The sequence below is a fragment of the Theropithecus gelada genome, chromosome 11 (genome assembly GCF_003255815.1).
Source record: "Theropithecus gelada isolate Dixy chromosome 11, Tgel_1.0, whole genome shotgun sequence".
NCBI classification, from domain to species: domain Eukaryota; kingdom Metazoa; phylum Chordata; class Mammalia; order Primates; family Cercopithecidae; genus Theropithecus; species Theropithecus gelada.
This window is the reverse complement of record NC_037679.1, coordinates 120,725,837-120,739,747: the sequence shown is the minus strand read 5'-3', so window position 1 is coordinate 120,739,747 and position 13,911 is coordinate 120,725,837. Positions and strand designations below refer to the sequence as shown.

At 37.0% G+C, this 13,911-nt stretch overlaps 1 protein-coding gene across 1 annotated transcript in view; it reads left to right on the top strand.

Moving 5' to 3' along the window:
* Positions 1–13,911, top strand: part of ITPR2 (inositol 1,4,5-trisphosphate receptor type 2) — a 492,062-nt gene that overhangs the window by 104,503 nt on the left and 373,648 nt on the right. Inside the window, exons 3-8 of the mRNA XM_025402066.1 lie at positions 492–607; positions 1,515–1,601; positions 3,706–3,864; positions 10,419–10,517; positions 10,826–10,909; positions 11,198–11,344. Of these exons, the coding sequence (XP_025257851.1) occupies positions 492–607; positions 1,515–1,601; positions 3,706–3,864; positions 10,419–10,517; positions 10,826–10,909; positions 11,198–11,344 (692 nt within the window). The remainder of the gene's footprint in view (positions 1–491; positions 608–1,514; positions 1,602–3,705; positions 3,865–10,418; positions 10,518–10,825; positions 10,910–11,197; positions 11,345–13,911) is intronic.

The following is a 13,911-nucleotide window of genomic DNA, read 5'->3' as shown; positions in this document are numbered from 1 at the left end:
ACATCATATTCACCTGGGTATTTGGAAACTTGGGGAGTGGATGACTCTAATGGTCAGCTGGGATCTACTTCCTGGATCATTTTGGCTGTCAGATACACACAGCACAACTATGTATTAATTGTGCAAAGTCAGATGAGGCAGTGAAAGTCACTAATCTCATCCTATTTGCTTTCTAAGACCAGGTCCCCCATTATAATTAATCCATGCCTTATAATATCACAGTTACATGGGTTTGATTTCTTTATACGCTGGCTATAGTAGTCTTTAAAAAACTTAAACTAATGAAGAAGGGGATATTTTAACTGAGTCTAAATAATTATTTGAAAAGGATGTTATAGAGTGAATGGAGAGTTGGCCGGAGGATGGACTATATGACTTTTAACTGTTCTGTATAATAAGGGATTCCAAGATTCCAAAACTGAGCTATAAGGGAAATCTAAGAAATGCTGGTCGCCTTAGTTACAGTGTTTTCGTTTGTTGGTTTGTCACAGACTGCCTTTTCAAGGTGTGCCCTATGAACCGATATTCTGCCCAGAAGCAATATTGGAAAGCCAAGCAAGCCAAACAAGGGAACCACACCGAGGCAGCCTTGCTGAAGAAACTACAGGTAAGGACCAGGCTTCCAATTGTCTGGCTTAGGCTAACCAAGTACAGCAACAACAATAGATGTATTTGGAGCTTTCTAGCTTTGTCCTTTCACCCAATACACAGAGGTTTAGAATACATATAGCAACACATTGATAGTAGAAGGGCTTTTCAAGTAATAGGGTGTGACCATTTATTTTCTGGCATGTAGGTAGCGCATTATTGCTGCTGTTTTTTAGGGTGTGCCAGACTAATTCAAAGCTTCCCATCAAAATGAAAACCAATTCAGAATCTCTGTAAGAATATTAAATCCAGTTATATTTTACTTGACATAATCCTTGATATTTTTCCTGAAAGACTATGGAGAAAAATAATTGAAAGACCATTGTTTATGGTTTGTCTGAGTATAAATTCGATAGAACTTATTTTTGCCTCATTAAAATTCCTGGTACTTTCAGAATTAAGAACTGTACTTCTCGAGACTTTGGAAATTCTCCTATTATCCTGATTGGCTTTTCTAGCAATATACCTTCTTAAAGTAATTTTATAAGAACAAAGAGCCTAGTACTTTTCTGAAATGTCCAACATAAAAGTGGCCCAAGATATGTTGGAGGGCATTTCAGCGTACATTGAGAAATCATCACACTGTGTTATAATCATTTATTTAATTACTGCTACCTTTGGGGAGTCATCCACTGCCCAAGTTTGCAAGTACCTGGGTGAATATGATGTGATAATCTGAAAGACAATATGATATGATAGAAGCATAAAGCAAAACAAAACACCTAAACCAAGATTACAGTCCTGACTCTACTACTAGCCTATTTTATTCCTGGCTATAGTCTTGTTCCTAAAAAAATATGTCTTTGTCAGTTATTGCACTCTGTTTACTGTATTTCCACACTGAATATTTGATAATCATCTTATAGCACGCTGCAGAACTGGAACAAAAACAAAATGAATCAGAGAATAAGAAGCTGTTGGGAGAAATTGTGAAATACAGTAATGTTATACAAGTAAGTATTTTATCTTAAACGAAGTATTTTATGGGGAGTTGGTCAATAAGTTGGCAGGAAAGCCAAACTGCATTGAAATTTTGAGAGACAATAGTTTGTTCTTTGAGGGGAATTATAGATGTTGTGATGTATTGTAATGTATTTAGTTGATATTCAGTGCACTATTCTGTATGTTTAAGAATAAATCTGATATTTACACATAAAGAAGTGATCTTATCTGGATGTATGCACAAGTTACTACATCAAAAAGAAGAGGGTCAGGAAACAATTTCTAAAGGCCTGTTCTAGAATAGTCCTTTAGCTTAATGGGACCATGTTTAACGTACGGAGCTTAGCTTTTCATTTTGTGAAGAGAGAAAAGTTTTCACTTTCAGCTGGAAGTCATCCTTGAATTGTTATTCGAAGGTCTTCTATTTCAATTAGTATGCACACTCTGTTTTATCTCAGCTGCATTCCTTTCCTGTGTTTTATTTAGATCTTTTTAGCTTCCTACTTGGTTATTTGCTAATATATGCCCCACCTTTTTCAAAAAAGAATGTCAGGCACTTTCCAAAATGCAGAGCACATAGTGAGATAAAATAGAAATAAATAAAGCAGTTGGGTCACAGGGAAAATCATGGTCGGATGAATAAACTGAAATCAGGGGTGAGGCATGTTTATAAAAACCCTGTTGTAAAGTCTGGTAAATTTTGACTTGAAGGCTTTTTCTTGCCCACTTAGCCATAGGGAAGCATAGTCTGTTACAGCATTGGCTGGGAGATCGGCAGCACAGAGCCAAATCAGAGGTCTAGAAGCACAGCTGTTCCCAGGAGTAAGGCCAGGGAAGTGTTTCTCCTATGTGTCCTCATAAAGAGAACACTGTGTAATATAGTAAACAATAGCCTTGACAACTTCCTTACAGTAAATGCTACAATGAGGCATTTCATAGAGCTGTTTTTAAAAATAATATCCCTGATATTTTGTTATTGGCCAATGGCAAAATGCCAGAGCGCAGGGCAGTCAAAGCAGTGCACTGTTGGGATAAGATGAGAGAAGCTGGGTCGGCAGCTCCCTGAATGTATGACTTAATCGAGTGATGGATAATGTGAAACCTGCAACCTGAGTGGGCTGGATGTCCCTGGTGCAATCCTTCATAAATAGAGTTTCTCTTAACTGAGTTTTGATTAAATGTCAGCAAGTGGAACTTATGTTCCTTGTCAAGTACCTGAAGTGCAGATGTTAGCTTGGTCAGTGAGGGGCTGAGCCATGTTCTTTAACATGGTGGATCCCAAAGGCCAGCCCATGAGGGTTTCCATTGGTTTATGGTAACATAAGGACCTAAGAGTATGATAATGAGCATTTCAAAATGCTGATTTTTTTTCAATTAAAGAACTGTCCTTTATTTTGAGATAATTTCTTTCTTATATTGTGAATACTAAAATGACCATTGTTTTTTGAAATGATTGTAATAATAGATGGAAAGAGTATTTTGTTTTGGTTTTGCTACTTAGTAGAATCATGTTTTGGCAAGATTTTGTTCACAAAGTCCAAAAACATCTGAGAAGTGATGCTTTTACACTCATCTGGGGGGAGGTAGGGTCAGCATCCCCTGGCAGAAGGTGTAGAGCCTATTTAGGATGAGCAGCTGCCTCTTTACAGAGGAAGAATCAGAGCTGACTGTGGGCAGGGCTGGTTAATAATACTAAGTGGGCTGGTACATTATTTGAGTTTCTTGGCCTTTCTTTAGTATATGCTGTTTTGTGGCTGTGCAGACATTGAGAAAGGATGTGCTTTTGGGGAAACTCAAGGTCTCCTTTGGAAAACCTAGTTTTAGCCAGTATTTATCAGTAGATGAAAATCATTCGGAGGGGTCCCCTCTTTTTGTTTTTTTTTTTTTTGCTCCCTATTATGCCCATTTCATTATGAAGCAGAATTGGGGTGAAGGGGAAGAAGAACCCAAAGAAAGTCAAGTAGGAAAGATGGTGAGTGTGGAGGCTGAAAATACTCCTTTGTTTAACTTTCACCTCAAGCCGTGTTAGATGAATATATATGTATAAAACATATGAATGTAATTATCAGAGGAGAGCAAAGAATAAAGGTGGTAATCTATGTCTTTTCCCTATAGCTACTGCATATAAAAAGCAACAAATATCTTACTGTCAACAAGAGATTGCCTGCTTTACTGGAGAAGAATGCCATGCGTGTGTCCTTGGATGCTGCGGGAAACGAAGGGTCTTGGTTTTATATTCATCCCTTCTGGAAGCTGAGAAGCGAGGGTGACAATGTATGTAATATACGACTAAGAGGGAAATAGTGGGTTCATAAAGAAAATAATTCATAGTAAGAGGATCCAGAAAGTACAAAATGAAAATATAGATTTTACTCAATACATGATTTTTATGTTAGTATCTACTAGGTTACACATGTTTATTTATAGTACAAATTGTGCTCAGAAATCATAAGACAAAGTTCAGATTCATTTAAAATCTTCCAGCTAGTATTTGTGTGAAAGAACTTAAGCAACCTTAATATTGGCTGAGACTTTTAAAAGAGAAGGAGAATTTACTTTTTTGCCTAATCAGGAGGGAGCTTGGTCTGTGTTTAGGAAATAGTGTGTGCCCTTTGAATGAATGGAGTGGCACCGTGAATCACGACAGGATTCCATTTACTGGCTCTATGGCCAGCTGCTGACAGTCTATAAGGTCTTAAAAGAGATGGAGTAGAGGAGCTGCAGGTTGGCATCTGCTCATTGATGACAACTATGTTTATGATATGTTGTGGACTGGTTGGGGCACTGAGGCAGGAGAATCACTTGAGCCCACCAATTCAAGACCAGCCTGGGCAACATAGTGAGACCTTGTTTCTAAAAAAATTTTTTAAAAATGTTGTGGAATATGTGTGTATTGCATGTAAATTTTAGTGGTTGCTAAAATATTTTCTGCTACTTTATAAAATAGAGAATAAATTATGAGAAATAGTCAATAAGATCAAGAGTGTGATATTTTTGTGTGTAATAAATAAAATATTGGGTGAGAGTCCATAGCACATGGATGATGCTCAGGAAATGCTGCTAGACACTGAGCGCTGAGTAAGTTTCATAAATACCTGCAAATATTGCATCGGGGGATCAGTAGTTAAGATTTTAAAAAATTAACATGAATTCAAAGCAATATAAAAGTATAATTATTCTGATGGAGTTTTTTTTCAGTTGAAACTTTGATTACATTTTAAATGTGTTTTGGATATTTCTTGTCTTAGGAATGTCTTTATAGTGAATCTAATTTTTCCAGTGAATTTTGAAGTACAAATTCAATCCCACAGGATGCAAGCTTCTGGATTTAATTTGGTTAATAAATTATCTGGTGATGTCTTCCTTTGGTAAGGTTTGGTAGAAGCATGGCATGCAGGAATGTGATGCACTTTAAGTCTTGTGTTGGTTGGATTTCTTAAAAAAAAAATCCTACTTTTTTTTTCTTTTGACATCAGGTGATGTGTGCTGTGAGCATGATACACATTTTAGTTTCATTAAATAGTTCATTACAATCAACTCTCAGTTGCTCAGGGACTGATTATGTAGTTTATGAACAACTTATGCCTTTGAGGCCCTTTCTTGCAATGCTTGTTCCCATCCCCAGCCCTCCACTGAATAGTGTCCCTGTCTACAGGAGGTCCATGAAAATTAAATATGAAAACAAACAAAACCTGAGCTCAAGCTCGGAAGTAATGTGATGAAATAATTGAATGAATTGGAGTTTTTAGATTAGTTGTGGATTATATTAATTCATCCTATCTGCTTATTTATTCATTTTATCTATTCTTTTCCTTGCTGCTTTTACACAGTCAATGGAGAGTTGAATGTAATGAACTATTTCAAATAATTAGTTGTACTGTAAAAACAAAGTGAAACAAAACCTACCACCCAAACACTCAATCTTGGTGAAAATGGACAATGTAATTGTTAAGTGCAATACAGGAGTTCTCCTTATCTGGATGTGCTTCAGAAAGCATGGCTGAAACAACCTTCCACACTGCTTTTTGCTGAAACAGCTCACTGTTTTTGTTTGCCACTGCGTAGCTTTTGTGTGTAATTACGGTTGCTGAAAGCATAAGCACACCCACAGCCCTATATTGGTCACATAAATAATTGTATTGTAATACTCATTTTTTCCCCCTAAAATAGGTAGCATATTTCTAAAATATAAACTGACTATGTGAAAGACAGTTGGAAATACGGTCACTTCATAACCAGTGGTTCAACTACTACTGATTTTCCTTAAAAACATATTAAATTAGAAAGAGGAAATTGCAATGTTTAGAGGACTTTTAAAATGCTATTTTACTGTTTAACAATAGATGAGGCCGGGCACAGTGGCTCACACCTATAATCCCAGCACTTTGGGAGACCGAGGCAGGCGGATCACGAGGTCAGGAGATCGAGACCATCCCGGCTAACACGGTGAACCCCTGTCTCTACTAAAAATACAAAAAATTAGCTAGCCGGGTGTGGTGGCAGGCACCTGTAGTCCCAGCTACTCAGGAGTCTGAGGCAGGAGAATGGCGTGAACCCGAGAGGTGGAGTTTGCAGTGAGCCGAGATCGCACCACTGCACTCCAGCCTGGGCGATAGAGCAAGACTCCGTCTCAAAACAAAAAAAAAAAAAAAGAAAAAAAATTAGCTGGGTGTGCTTGTGGGTGCCTGTAGTCCCAGCCACTTGGGAGGCTGAGGCAGGAGAATGGCGTGAACCCAGGAGCTTGCAGTGAGCTGAGATTGTGCCACTGCACTCCAGCCTGGATGACAGAGTGAGACTCTGTCTCAAACAAACAGACAAACAAACAAACAAACAAACAAAAAAACCCAAGAACAATAGATGAGATTTTAAGATGATATTTTAAGATGAGGTTTTCACATCCAGCAAGATGTTCTATCACCCAAATGAAATGCAATAAATAGGGTCATGATTGTCTGGGAGAAAGGAAACCCTATCTTCAAAAGGAAATAGTTCCTACTACTTAAGGGCAACTTTATGATATATCTTATGGAATTGTGGGATGGATGGTTTTGGGGAGAAAATAGACTCATGGATCCCTCTACTTTCAGCTGTATACAAAGCCCGTGATTGCAGTTGAACTGCAAAGTCACTAGGGACAGCTATGAGCAGAGAACATAAATATTTCATTTTTCTTTTTTTCTTTTTTTATTTTTATGTATCTTCCCACGGTTGAGTAGTTAATTTTTCATTTTCAATTTTGATCTAAGAAATCTTGGGTTCTTTACCTTTATGGTAGGTTTTAAAAGGGAATAAAAGTCAGATATTCTTTAAATAAAGAGAAAATTTTAACTCTTGAAAAAAGAAACTCTTCAAACAGCAAGTAGACTTCGCCATTTTAGAAAAAATATGTGCCTTGAATTTCTAGCTACGGTGGAACTAGAACCCTGGGGTTTAGATTCCTACTGTGATGTTCTTTTCACCATACCAGGTGCCACTTCAAAAGAAGGGTAGCTGCTGGTGATGTTATATCCCTCTTTATTTTCAGCAAAATCTCAGCTTGAATCTTACATGGCTCTTACATAGAATCAACAGAAGTGCTTTTGAAATTGCAATTTATAAAAAACATGTTTGTGTACTAGAGTGAATGTGATGGCTGATCCTAGGATGTGGCAGAAAATGTCTTCACCCTCAAATTCTTTTTTTTTTTTTTTTTGGAGACAGAGTCTCGCTCTGTCCCCCTCAAGTTCTATATTAGATACATAGCAGAAAGCACCTGACCCCATCTGTGAATCATGTCCTGAGCTTCACTATTCTGAAAATATTACCATATTCCATATTTGCTAAATTATCTAATTAGGTATGAATTCCGTGAGAATAGGGACTACTTCTTAGACCTTTTTGTTTTCTCCTTGGCACTTCTTAATATTCTTTTTATTTCACATGATTGGTATTTTATCCATTTCACTTGCAAGTTTTATTCAGCTTGCTTAGGCAAGGTAATCATTGTCAAGAATAAGAATGAGGACCTGAAAACTACTGAATTAATATTAGATTCTACTTACGAATACCATTTTTATGAACCACTGGAAGCTGTTTCACAGATATCAAGGAACGTTTTGGCTATATGATTGGTCTCTTAAAAATATATACAATGTTAGGCTGGGCACAGTGGCTCACACCTGTAATCCCAGCACTCTGGGAGGCTGAGGCAGGTGAATCACCTGCGGTCAGGAGTTCGAAACCAGCCTGACCAACACAGTGAAACCCTGTATCTACTAAAAATACAAAAATTAGCTGGGTGTGGTGGTGCACGTCTGTAATCCCAGCTACTCGGGAGGCTGAGGCAGGAGAATCTCTTGATCCTGGGAAGCAGAGGTTGCAGTGAGTTGAGACTGTGCCACTGTACTCCAGCCTGGGTGACAGAGCAAGACCCCCATCTCAAAAAAAAGAAAAAACTCTCCCTCTCTCTCTCTCTCTATGTACACACACACACACATATATACACTTATATATACACACATTTATATATATTATATATATTTAAATATATATGTATTTAAAACCATATATATATACACATATAGCTTTATGGGTGGTGTTTTGAAATAAATATATGGATTGACCCAAAACTTACAGACAACTATCGTAAAATAGCAGGACTTAGAGCAGCTAATGTAGGTGCAACCAAAAGTATTCTCGAATTGGAAGAACATGGTTAAAATATGTCATTATATTTAGAAACTTACTGGCTAGGATTTACATGGCACAGATGATAATAAAATAGTCAACCGAATCCAATTGTTCTTTAAGAAATTGGAAGTTGAGAACACATGGACACAGAGAGGCGAACAACACACCCCAGGGCCTGTCGGGGGTTGGGGGGTGAGGGGAGGGAACTTAGAGGATGGGTCAATAGGTGCAGTAAGCCACCAGGGCACATGTATACCTATGTAACAAACCTGCACGTTCTGCGCATGTATTCTGTTTTTGTTTTGTTTTGTTTTGTTTTCTTTAGAAGAAATAAAGAAAAAAATGTAATTGGAAGACCAGATGCAGCACTGGCAAAATGTGGTATCAAGCTCCCAGTACTTTAGAGTATGGATGATGACTCAGGCCTCTACATGGCCCTGTGACTTGGAGCTGCCTTGGTGTCACGTGCAACAGCACAAGTTTTCCTAGGGAGAAAGGGGATTGGGAATATGCTTACGTCATGTTGACTTTCATTTGTTTTTGCTCATAATTTAATTTTTAAAAGGGATACCAATTCATGGTTCAAAGATAGAAAACAATGTAAAGATATATTGTGAAAAATCTCTCTTCTACTTTTTTATTTCATTTGCCCAATTTCTACCCTTCTTCTTCCTCAAGTGTGCACTGGAGACATTCCTTTATGCAGATACTCCTATTCTCTCCCTCACATTTTTATACAAATGAGCATACTACATGCCTTGCTCTGCCTATTCATCTTTTCACTTAATACTGCTCCTTAATGATCTTTCCTTAACTGTATATAGAGAGCTTCTATGATGAATCTTTGTGAGTTACAGCATCTGACTACTTATGGACGTGATGAGTAGAGACCAGTCCTGTAAACAGCTGGAGCTATTTCCACAAACCAAAGCGCAACCTTTCTTTGGTTGGTTGGTGAGCTTGAGGCTTCTCTATTATGTTTTGATTGCCAGATATAGTTTGTGATAACAGTACCATATGTGAGTGTGGACTCCTCCGTATCATCCATGTGAGGTTATCTGATATCGAAAATATGAAATCATGTTTTTTAAAGTTTGGGTTTAGATTAAGTTACACTACGTGGAGAAGTTCTGTTTATTTGTATCAACTGAATTATGATTTGTTTTTTCATTTATATATCAAACTAATTCATTCTAACATTTACTTGATATAAAATATACAAAGAGAGGGTTTTGGTTTTCATTTTTGAGATAGTGATCATTCTTTAAGTGAGATTTTATTTACTACAATAATATGTCTTCTAAATAAATTCAGCAACGTAAGTAACTTTAATAATGAAAATTAAACTGTTCTTTGTTATCATGAAGAAAGGATAACTTCGATTCCCCACAATTTGAGTTATGAATAAAAATACTTAAAGATAAGGTGGATATTGCTACAATAGCATACATTTAAAAATCAATTAGACTTACTTCTTTAGAGGACTTTTCCCATAATCAATTTTAGTTTTTATTAAAAATGAACATCAGGTTTAAGGAGCGATATTAGTTTAATGTATTTAAGATATGAGTGAATCAGATGCCCAAGGCTCAAACACAAAACGTATTTCTACAAGGTCATGCCTAATCCTGCATTTCCTGAATTGTGCTGACATTAGAATTTTTAATACACTTCTGAGACTATGGGAAGATCAAATATACTCATCTCTCATCGCAAAGATGATACAAGTGTATAACATTTTCTGCTTGCTTTTGTGGTGGTTCTAATATTTGGATAGATTGCTTTTTTTTTTTTTGGGTGGCAGATGCATTTACTCTCTCTGTTGTGCTTGTGGCATAAGACCTCATGGATGGGGAGGGATAATGGCCTATTTATTGACTTTAAGAAAGCTCTAACTGAAATGGGAGATGAATATGAAAAAGATCCACAGTAGCTTTCTCAATCCAGACTGATAGGCACTATGGGACATGCTTCTGTGATCATTTATTAGAAGATATTTTACCTCAAAGAGAAAAAGAATTGAACGAAAATTTGTGTGAAGGATAAAAGAACCAGATGTCAGATCAATAACGCGGACTCTTGTGCAGTTATTTCTAGCTTCAAATATAGCACCAAAGATCCATGTAGTATCTCAATTGTGATTTATTTCTGCTTCCTAGATTGTTGTAGGAGATAAAGTTGTTTTGATGCCTGTGAATGCAGGACAGCCACTACATGCCAGCAACATAGAGCTTCTTGATAACCCAGGGTGTAAAGAGGTAAGTTCAAGTGGAAAAGGAATGAATGTGTTGATTTTTCTCATGAGACAGAGGGAGAAAAAAGTAATATGGTTTCTTTCATTGTTTTCATGAGCATAATCCCAGGTATTCTAATTAATATCCCTAAGGTACATATAGCTATGATTAGCTATTGCTATTTTTGGATGATCTCTCAAAGATACTTGTATTGAGCTATATACTTCATTATCCAAAGTTGTCTTTAATTTCTTGTTACTAGTTGAACTAATAATTTCTGGTAGAGAATGGAATCTGTAGTCTTATAACTTTGAACATTTCTTCATTAACAGGTGAATGCTGTTAATTGCAACACCAGCTGGAAAATCACTTTATTCATGAAATATAGTTCCTATCGAGAGGATGTATTAAAAGGAGTAAGTATGTGCTACATAGGACATTTGCTGGAGAAATGAAGGCAGTCTTACTGAAATGCTAGATGCAAAACCTATGTATTCACTGGTGTTCATAATTTAGAATGTGACTACACATGTTAATACTTACTCTAAGTGTTTTACTGAATTTCCCCCCCACCAATATTTTTAAATGTTTAAATAAGCATTAAAAGCCAAATAGCTAGCAGAAGGGCCCAGAGTATCAAAACCAGAAAGAGACACCTTCTTCTCACATGTGTTTGTTCAGATGTCTCTTGACTTTTTTTCTAGGGGGACGTTGTTAGATTGTTTCATGCGGAACAAGAGAAGTTTTTGACTTGTGATGAATACGAGAAAAAACAGCACATTTTCCTTCGTACAACCTTGCGCCAATCAGCTACTTCTGCTACTAGTTCTAAAGCGCTGTGGGAAATAGAGGTATGTAAATACTTTTTGGCACTTAATAGATATGTAGATCAAAAAGGCAAGATTCACTGGGCTGGTTGTTTTATTGTTATAGGCATCATTTGTGATAGAATCATAAAATAAAATAATTTTTGTGAACCAACTTGTGCCTATTCATTGCTGTGACCAGTTTGAAAGGAAACTATTTCCTAAGCTTGTCTTCTCTGTGGTATCTCTCATTTTTTCTTTCTCTCCTTCTCTGTCAAATACACACATATACACACACACACACGCGCACACGCATTTTAAGACGGTACATTACAACCTTTTAACAAATCAGTAGTGAAATGTCAAGACTAGTTAGACTGAAGACCATGTGCCTCAAATGGCACTGGAGTCAAGATAGAGTAGGAGGCCTCACTTTGAGGAAGGTTGATGCCAGAACTACTCAGTCCCTGAGGAGAACAATGTTTATTTCTTCTGCGGATGCCATTTCTATTGGAATCAGGAGACCCATAGTTAAGAATTCATTCATCTTTTTAAAAGTGTCACTTAAATGTGGAACATGATAGAGTAATTAAGGAAATGTAATCTATGGATTTTTCCTTAAAGGATCTTTTTATAGGTGGAGGAGATAAGATCTACAGAATTGCCTATGAACAAGAGATTTACTAAACATCTAAGCCGCTAGCTATGGTTCTCAACCATTTCAAATTCTTCACTTGCCCTCAATTTTTAAAACATATATTTTGTGATATTCCCTTTAATATTCTAAAATGAAATTTATAGGTAATATTATTTATATATTCTAATAGGTAGAATTAGCATAATGCTCAAATTCTAAGTTAAAGAAAAAATAAAAGGAAAATACTTTATAATATAATAATATGTATTTCAACATGAGAATGACTATCTAAACAATACAATATTTATGCCTATCTTGGATGGATATGTTTGGATTTGAGAGAAGTGGTTGAAGAGGATCAGAAGACAACCCATCCAAGTACAGGAAAATGAAAAAGCAAAGGTAAATGTGGGCCCTTGAATGATAACCAGTGTTAGGAGACATAGTAGCGGAACAAACTGAAAAACGGAGAGATAACCATAATCAAAGTAGGGATAATACTTTAGGCAAATTACTGACGAGATGCAGAAAATGAGGAAGTGTGATGCCTATGCAAATGAGCTGAGCCTTGTTTATAAATATGACACTGAAAAAGAACTCTCTTAAGTTTATGACATGGTTTAGAATCGAGACAAAATTGTACAAAAGAACTTGTCTTCTATCTGAAACTCCACAACGTATTGAGGAATAATTTCAGTTGCTAGCATGCAGATGGACTTTGGAGACCTAATCATCAACAGGTGATGGAACTGAGAAGCTCTGGGGAAAACAGCTATGACGAAAGCTACTAACACACGAGGCTGCATGAAATCCCTCCCAGAAGTCTGCCTCATTCTTAAGAGTAAAACTGAAAAATAACAGGCCATCCTAAAATAAATCCATAATTACAGCATGCATTTTCATACCATAAAGTTCTTAATATTCTGCTCTTTTTAAAAATTTAAAAAATATAGAGGTAGCAATAAGATGAGATATTATTTAAAACTCTGTTAATGAAATACGGTGAGTTACCTGTGTTTGATGTGTCTGTGCTTATTTAATATTGGTTCTGAGTCTGTTAAAAGGAGTTTTGAAAATTCTCTCATATTTTTGCTTTCAGTTTTATAGCTTTTGCTGTAACTGTACCACTGCCGTGAACCCTTTCCATCAAAATGCATAGTTGGAAATGCTGTGAGACATTGAACAGAATAGAGAACGAATAAATAGTTTAATAAGTTTGAGATGTCTTTACTTCATTTAAACGTCCCTCACCATAATGAATTTCATATAACTTGATGTAAAATGTTTTTACCTGCTGATGTACTAAAGTATTGCCAGTTTATATCAATGGTAGGCTTATTTCTGTCTGAGATTTGAAAGATGCAGGCTTCAGGACGTTTCTCTATTGTGTGCTGTCACAGTTGGGCTTCAGTGAGGAAGTCTGAGGACTGTACTTACCCAGCATAAGCATCAGGTGTTTCAAGCAAGAGGGAAATTATGTTCAACGTGATTGGAAGGGCTGGGGAGGAAACGTGGAATGGGGGACATGGGCTTATCTGAATGCAGATAAGCAATGCAATGACTGCTCCTCCTCTCAGCCTGCAGGCCTCTGCTCACATGCTGAGGGGTCCTTACCCACGCACCTTGTAGGAGCGGGCACTAGTCAGCTGCTCCCACTGTTACTGCAGTCCAAAGAGGAGCCTCTCTTCTACTGTCCTCTGCTTTCCATTCTAATGGGAATATCCTCAGAGTCCCACTGGGTGAGGCTTTCAGTCCCTGTGATGCGGGGGAGCACTTAGCAGGGTGGGGCTGGTCCTGAGGGCCACACACAGTATTGATCACATTCTGGAATTCTCTGTAAATTGCAGTGTAGATAATATCTTGGTCACTGCATATTAAATGCCAATAACATCCCTCCAGAATCATTGTGATAAACAAAAACACCCTCCCTTCCAAATCTCTAGAATATCCCCGCTAGGGAACTGTACTGCCCTTG